The sequence below is a fragment of the Chaetodon auriga genome, chromosome 17 (assembly GCF_051107435.1).
Source record: "Chaetodon auriga isolate fChaAug3 chromosome 17, fChaAug3.hap1, whole genome shotgun sequence".
Lineage (NCBI taxonomy): Eukaryota > Metazoa > Chordata > Actinopteri > Chaetodontiformes > Chaetodontidae > Chaetodon > Chaetodon auriga.
This window is the reverse complement of record NC_135090.1, coordinates 4815001-4823658: the sequence shown is the minus strand read 5'-3', so window position 1 is coordinate 4823658 and position 8658 is coordinate 4815001. Positions and strand designations below refer to the sequence as shown.

The 8658-nt window shown below is 42.6% G+C and overlaps 1 protein-coding gene across 1 annotated transcript; it reads right to left on the bottom strand.

Annotated features, from left to right (window-relative positions):
* Positions 1-342: 342 nt before the first annotated feature.
* On the bottom strand, positions 343-8027 carry serinc2 (serine incorporator 2). The gene is made up of 10 exons (XM_076755388.1): positions 7908-8027; positions 6001-6162; positions 5467-5654; positions 5224-5303; positions 4522-4659; positions 3210-3379; positions 1985-2075; positions 1700-1862; positions 1270-1485; positions 343-1178 (listed from the first exon to the last, which is right to left on the bottom strand). Exons 1-10 carry the CDS (start codon positions 7944-7946, stop codon positions 1040-1042), a joined length of 1386 nt encoding a protein of 461 aa, XP_076611503.1. The 5' UTR covers positions 7947-8027; the 3' UTR covers positions 343-1039.
* Positions 8028-8658: the final 631 nt, after the last annotated feature.

The window sequence follows — 8658 nt, the reverse complement described above, 5'->3', positions numbered from 1 at the left end:
GTGTGTGTGTGTGTTGCACTGGGGAATCCTGCACTGAAGGAACACAATAAATCACATTTTAGCAGGATCATGTGATTAATGGAGGGAGGGCAGTGAAGCATTTGGAAATCCCTGCTGACCCGACTTGATGACATTGTTTTTGCCGTTTCTGAAGAAAACACAGGCCTGTTCCCAAAGTCGTGTGTATGAAAGTGTATTAAAAGAACAGGATATTATACAGCTTTAGAAATCTTACATCACATATGTACGAAACGATGAAAGTCAGCAGCTCCGACAAAGAAACAGTCACATTCCATGGACAACAGCCCCACCTACAGGACGGAAAGGTTGCCTACACTCTGATTGAAGAAATGGTAACTTTATTGATTATAATGAAAAGTGAAAATACAGTATACTGAGAAAGCAACTTTACACTGAACTCCGATTGTCAAAAATATATCAAAATGGTCCCTCTGAATAGCTTGCGTGCAATATATAATAAGGCACTCTTTATAAAACTGTGCAGTAGACCAAAGCCGTGCAATAAAAATGTACATTAAAAAAACAAATCTCAACACCTTTCCATGGGATCAGACCAGAAAGAGAATGACAAAAGTATGAAAAACTAACATAAATGTAGTGAAAAAAAGGCAAAACAAAAACACCTGTTTGCCTACAGGCATCGTCTGAGTTTCATTTGGTCTCGTCCTATAAAAGGCACGTAGTGCTTTCCATTACATTACTTGTAACAGTGACAACTAGACTAACAACTAAAAAAATAACCTGAGGTGGAAAAACTGGCTTGTGTCATTAAAGCTCAAATAAGCGTGTGAATCTGCAAAACTGTGAATTTCAACTTGAAGCCACAAAATGTCAAAATTTAGGCAACACGTGATGGCTTCAGGTGAAAAACGAAGCATATCGCTATTTCATTCTCCAACTTTAAATGTGGATTCGCAAGCAAACTAAACAATTAAGCAGATCAGTTTGAGGCTAAAGCTATCTCTCTCTCCAAGGTGCAAACAGCAAGAGGCTAGCGTGTTGTCAGACTTCACCGTTTTTAGCTGAAGTCTCTGTCGGGGAGCACTAGCGGGGCCACCAGGGTCCAGAGGTAGATGGCCAGGCCAATCCAGCTGGAGCTGATCTTCACCCACACGGCCGGCATGGAGGTCTGCATGGCCTCGTAGTCGGTGTTGGGCCTGACGGGTGAAGAACAAAGCCAGAGAGAGGTCAGCGTTGCAAGAAGGTGCGTCTGAAGGAGTGAGCCAAGCATGACAAACAGATACTTACTTGTACCAGTTGGTGAGGGTCATCATGATGTAGAGGGAGGCCAGGCAGAGGCTGAAGTGGAAGAAGGAGTAGCTGTAGGTGACTCCCTCCTCTTCATTATCCACGGCCCTTCGGACTCCGTCCTCCCCCATCGCGGACTCTTCGGCGGCGGTCAGATCTTGATTCTCCTCAGTCTGCATCAGCTTGTTCACCTGGGCGTTGTTGGAGGAGCGGATACTGTGGTGGGCGAGAGCACAGGAAGTCATCTTGACAGGCGATAACAAACGGCAGCACACAGCCGCATCAGAAATGCACTTCTACTGGTGGCACTGTGGTTTCTGACAGCGGGGAAAAGCTATTTGTAGTCGATGAGGAAACTTTAACTTAAAAGTGTCTTAAGCCATTTCTAAGAATATCTAGAATCTTCTTGTAAAGACAAACCATGACATACCTGGCGTAAAGAGTACAGAACAAGAAAATGATCAATCCAACGATGCCCTGTGCGTCCCACCACTGGACGTTTGAAGAGGCTGGAGCAGGAGGAGCGGGTCCTGGTGATGCAGTTGGACTGCTGGGTTGGACCAAACTCAACAGACTGGGGTTACACTGCCGGTCTGACGTTGGAAACAGAGAAAACATATGGCAACTAGTAACGACTACAGCTACAGGGGCTTGGGGGTGGGGTGACACATGTCTTTCTACTCTCTGAAGAAAAAGCAGTTGCGCTGTGACTCACTGGGATTGTTGGTCATAGCGGACCAGGTGACATACATGGTGTAGAGGGAGATGAGGGAGGCCTGCAGCAGGCCTGAGCTGGGCTGAGCCTCCTGTGGAGAAATGACAAGGGATGAGTCACAAAATAAATCACTGTGCCAGTAAAACAAGCTCAGACAAATATTAATTTGATATTATCTTGTCTTCCAGACTGAGCATCAAATAGCAGGTATACTCATTTCTTATAAAATGCACATGCATCATTGTTTGGACACTGTAAAATGTAAACAGAAAAATGATTTGCAAAACATTGAAACTCCATATTTAATTGATAATAGCACAAAGAAAACATATCAAATGAAGAAACTGAGAAATTTCATTGTTTTTTTTGAAAATGATATCCTCATTTGATGACAGCAACATGTTTGAAAAAAGAGATACAGCACAGGGACAGTGGCAACAGAAGACTGGAAAGGTTGTGAAAAGCTCAAAGAAAAGAGCTGCTGGAACATTTCACAGATAATAAGGTTAACTGGCAACAGGTTAGTCACATGGTTGGGTATAAAAAGAGGCTGAGTCTGTCTGAAAGATGGGGAGGGGTTCACCACAGCACATTTAAGATGGACTGAGACGAAGTGGAATACTGTCCTGTGGTCAATGAGGAACCACATTCTGCACGAATACCAACAGCAAGGCCAACAGTAAAAGAGTCCGGCTGCTAAACCGGTCTGCCTGCAGTACTGACCTGTCACCCATTAATAATGTTTGGTGCATCATGAAACGTACATTACGACAGAGGAGACCCTGAACTGTTGAGCAGCTGAAATCGTACATCAAGCAAGAACATTCCACTGACAGCAGTCGGTCTCCTCAGTCTCCAAACGCTTACAGTGTTGTTAAAAGAAGAGCTGATGCACCGGAGCGCTAAACGTGACCCTGAGCCAACTTTTTAGAAACGTGTTGCTGACATTGAATTCTAAATCAGGATAGAATTTTCAAAAACAATGAAATCTTTCAGTAACACAATTTGATATGCTGTCTTTGTGTTATTCTCAATTAAATTTAGGGGTTCAGTGTTTGCTAATCATCGCATTCTGCTTCTATTCAGATTTTAGTGTCCTAACTTTTTTGAAACAGGGCTGTACGACTGCAGTATGATACATGAAGGATTAGGGCAGAAAATATCTCCAGTCCACAGCCTCAGTCCAGAAATACCCATATGAACACACCTGAAGTCTTTACATTACCTGAACTTTGGGCAGAATGGACACAATGGACACGATGATACAGAATATCAGATTGAGGCTGATGAAGACTTTGTGCTCTGTGCAGTCGTCAGGTTGGGTGTAAAACACGTAGAAGAGCACAACAGCAGTGAAAGCCAAGGCAAAGTTGACGATGGTGAAAAACAGCAGAGCTACGAGAAAAACACGAGCAGAGAGTGAAGTCATGAGACCGGAGTTCATCCAAATCCACACGTATCCACCCGCCACACATCTCAACAAGTTATTTTCTCCGATTTAGAGACCTGCAGTAGTAAGTGGTAAGTGAAGGGTCAGTCTTTCATTTTTAATGAATTTACAACCCGTTTGCTTCATCATTGTGGAGTACTGAAAGACATTAGCTACATGCATTTTAAGACAAGTCTGAAACATAACCAAATGCGGGACATTTGAAAGGGTCTGAAAACTTTCCATATGCACTGTCACTGCAATCTGTGCATCATATCAAACCTGACTCAAATGTAGTTCAGCTCAAGCATCGGTTAGTGCTCGGCTCAGGTCAGGAAGGATCTGTGGCAGGTGATTACAACAGCCAAAAACATCTTTTATAACCTTCTACTGAGCATCACTGGTCTCAGTGAGGTACCTGCATACAGCCCAAAGGACACTAAAAGACTGCTTTAGTCTTTTAGTGTCCGCACTCCTAGAATACAAGCAGTGAACACTTTGAAGGAATTTAACAGAAACGTTTCGCTCTATTAACACGGACGATTCCAGTGAGGAACATGCTGTCTTCACTCTGGCAGAGAGCTTCATCACATGGAACAACATCACCTGAAGCTCAATATCAGCAGAACCAATGAGCTTGTGATGGACTACAATCATTTAAATATGGATGATGCTGCAAAGATGCATGCAGCACAGAAGATCTCTACAATCAGCACAGGTGGACACAAAGATTAGTGTCACCAATTCAGTATTTGAACAAATGTGAAATATGGTCACAGTCTGCCTTCTGTTCCTCAGTTATGGTTTTATGGATAGTAGTGTTGTTGGAAGCACTATAAAGTCACAGTGAAGCTGACCTTTGACCTTTGGATATAAAATATCATCTCTTCACACCCCCCCCCCCATTTTGAGGTATTCGTGTGAAATTTTGTCATAATTAAAACACAGTGTTTCCAGACTCGGCTGTCTCCAGCACAGGGGCATAACAATGTAAATATTACGGGAGGCTGAATCCTAATAGAGGTATAACAAAAACCTACACAATCTCATTAGGCAAATCCTAAATTTTAAAAAGGTTTATTGGGCTAAATGGAGGTTTCCCCTCTACCTGTAAACCAGCACTTGGGGTTTCCTTCCTCGGCCTTCTCCACCCAGGACTGGTTCCAGGAATGGGCGAAGTCCACCAGCAGGATGAGCTGGATGATGATGAAGATGAAAGAGCCCGCTGCGCCAAAGTAATACCACACTGAGAGCAAACAGAAAGACATTCAGAGCATTTGTTAGAGGGTTATCAGGCTTTCTTTTACAGCACTAAACCATAAAGCAGGACAATATCCGGACAGTGTGTGCAATTGTAGGTCAACCCTCATCAGTTCTGGTTGTTGTTATAAACTGATGTTTAGCTTCTTTATGAACAAAACACAACAAATCAGAATGCACAACTGAAAGATGTTCAACATTTCAAGCAAACACATTGAGTAAAAGTGATGCCAGCACAGATATGACACCTACATTTAGGAACAGACACTTAAATTAAGCTTCTTCCAGGATCTTACTTTGAGGAATACAAGCATTTTCTCTCCAAAAACATCCCTATTTTTAAACAAGAGGCCACCTCTCAAACATAAATTTAATCTATCTAAGCACAAATAGCTTTATAAAAAAAAAACTCCACATGAATAAAACCATCAAAACTTGAATGTTATGATATAAAACAAAGACTTTCTGATGGTAGAAAAAGCTTAAAAAAAAAAAATAAAGAGCAGAAATCTGAGTAAGCATCCGCTGCCAGATGTCCTTTCTCATGTACCTGTATTGAAGGTCCCATCTGGAATGAAGAAAGCTCCCACAGTGATGCCAACCAGCACCAGGAACTTGAAGAACCAGAAACTGAGAAGAAAAGAGTAAAGTACTTCTGAGTATGTAGAGAACACGAGTGTTTTTGTCTTCATATAAAGGCAATTTTAGAGGTGCAGTCTACATGTTTGGCCACCAGAGTGCACCACGTTTTCACCATCCAGGACTGTGGTGCTGAAGCTTGCACAGTACGAACCCATTTTGGATGGCGGCACGGGGGTCCTTGCTGCTGCGCACTCGGATCATGATGACGGAGAAGAGGAAGAAGAAGCAGGTCATGGCGAAGCACATGCGGTACACTGACTTGTAGCCGACAATGACGTCACAGTTCACCTTGTTCTCATGGCCAAATATGGTTGTGCCACCGACACAGAAACCTGGTATCTGACAGTGTGAAAGCACACAAAGGATAGAAGGGGTGGAGGACAGGCAAGGATCAAACTGAGCCTCAGATGATGATGATGATGATGATGATGATGATGATGATGAGCTCTGGTTGAAAAATAACAAACAAGCATCCTGCCCAGCTGCTCTACAGTATCACTGTTGCTGGGTTACAGCTCTGTGAAACCAATTTGGACTATTTTCCTGTCTTGTCTTGAATTGGATACGACATGTGGGTCCTGAAAACATAATGATACTTGAGCCTTATCTAACGATTAGAAAACTCTCATGCAAAAGCTCCATGTGGGCCATTAAATTTGATGTGAAGTCGTCTTATCTCATGTACCTTTTTAAGATGATCCTCCATGCCGGGGAGAATCATGATGACAGACACCAGAGTCCCGAGCAGCAGCAGGAAGGAGAAGGCCAGCCGGCTCATGGTGGAGTTGTAGGCTGATGGGCAGCATGATGACAGGAGGCAGGAGGCCGAGCCGCACAAACAAGACGCCTTGAGAAGAGACGAGGGAGAGCGTTAGCAGGGCCTTCATACAGATTCATAGATTATGAAACTCAGGGACAGGGCTCTGGGGTGTGGGATAATTAGGGTAATGCATGCACGGCTTGCAACGAAAGGGACTGTGAAGAAAAAAAAAAAAACAAATAACACAGTCTCTGCTGTCAGGGCGGCCATCTTTCTCCTCCTTCTGCACACTTTCAGAGAAGCAGGGAGAAGTGATTTACAGTGGCAATAATCTGTCTTGTGATTAGAGCTGCCATCATGACAAATCTCTTCCTCTCTCTGTTCTTATCAGCACCGTGAACAGCGTCGCAGAGGATTCCCAATGATTCAGACTGCTGAGAGGTGTGTGAAGCACGAGAGGCGGAGACTGAAGTGGAGATCGGGTTCCTATCAGAAAGCATCACGGTTAACAGCTGGCATCTAATGTTTGCTGCCTGACACCAGAATTCTGACAATTCGCACGATAACTTTAGCTACTGCTGCTTTTGTTTGGACAATATGTAACATTTGAGAGGCTGAGCTTTATTGATTAAATTAATAAAATGGGGTTTTAGTCGAAAAAAAAAACTGTTACAGTTCTCAAAGCAAAGCATATAAAATAAATCACCCTCGATGCTGTACTGAAACTAAGGTTGTAACAGTACTTGTATCGAACAATGCTGCCGATGCTCGGCCCTGAATCAGTCCATGCTTAGTGGATAAACGGAAAAGGTCAAAGTCTAAGAATTTGATACAAATTAGACATGCCTGCAGATTTACAGATGTGCCATACTTGCTCCCATATTTTATTAGTGACCTCGCTGTCCTGAAGAGTATACAGATGCTTGGATACTGTATCCTTACCCTGTTTGTTTGAAGTGGTGACCACAGTTAAGATTTTTCCTTTATTTTCATTTTAGTCCCTCATTTGTGTGTTAAACATCCGTATCTACCTATCTATCACACACCGATGAAGGGGAGGATGACTATGATGGCCACAGTAAGTAAAGAATAACAAACACTAACTTCCTCCTCCGAACACGGAGTCACGAGGAAAACCGAGCGAACCCGGAAATGCGCCTGAAGAAAACACCTTGCAGCTCTGACCGAAGCTATATTTTCTTCATATTACTTGAGAACTACAGTATTTTCAAAACTTAAAACAGACGAACAACCCTGGTAGACAACAGTGAACAATGTCAAAGAACAGTTCAGGACGTCCAGCTCCTGTTAAGACATCTGTCTCTACCACTTTACATATCAGCGCATTTATCACCTCACAGATCGCCATTTTGCTGAAACATTTTACAAATCGGTCTCAAAGTTGTTTCACTTAGGTATTGCGTTGAACCTAACAAAGTGGAGCACGTTTATCGACTTTTAATGTTAGGACCGCTTATTTTCACTGGGTTCCACCATGAGAGGACTGTTAAACTGAAAAACGTGGGAACAAATTAACGCAACTACGATGTTAATTAGGTCACCTGGTTAACAGGATGTGTTCCGTATTTAACTAGTATCCAAGTATTCAGAGCAGACATGTCACATGAGACAGATGTTTCATATGTCTGCTACAGGCAGCAATACATATTTGGCTTTAACAGCAAGTTTCACATGACGATGAGTCGACATCGCACTGCTAATGTTTTGGTTGAACAACGTAAACTTAGCGTCTGCTGAGTTAGTCAAGAAATTCAGACATACTCGGTGAAACATACATGTAGCAGTTCTATAACCGGTAAATGTGTACTTACACAGCTGGCAAGAGAACCCAGAGCCAAACAAGCACCCATATTGTCTTAATCCAGAACTCCGACGAAGAGTCTTAAAACTTCAGGAGGAAACTGAGTCAAAATGGCGACGTCAAGTACTTTAAAAAGCACAGACGGAAATCCGTCTGCTTCTTTCAAAATAAAAGGTGTGTACATCGTTTTCACAGTATGCACACTAACGAGATATGATATTATTTCATTTTGTTTATCTGTACATTTTGGGTTAAATAGCCATATGGAAAACAACGAATCAACTAAGTATTATGAAAGGTGTCGTTGCTGTAGATATTGTTTATGTTAATGTCCTCGGTTTTATTTTAACAGCTAATTCACTATACTTCCGGCATTGTTTGAGTGATCTGGGAGTAAACGCATCTGTGATTTAACTTCACAGTTCACAAACTGTGGCCCATATACTGCATCGTTAAGTTATATATATTACCATATTTTGCTGTGTTGTCAGTTTGTCAAGTCATTTTAAGCACCAAAGTCTGTTTCCAGGTGTTCGGGGGAACCACTGCATGTGTGAAAGAAGTTGTATAAAACCTTTAACGTGTGCAGAGGCAGCTGTGCTGTGGAGTTACAGAGTGATCTAAGCAAACCTCTGGAGCAGCTCCTCATCTCTGATTTAGGCTGTAGCTGCTGAGCAGAACACACATGAATCTCCAAAGGAACTGAGTTTGTTTTGTGCCTTGTCTTTGTCCTTGCCTGCCTGCTGATGCCTCTTTAGACT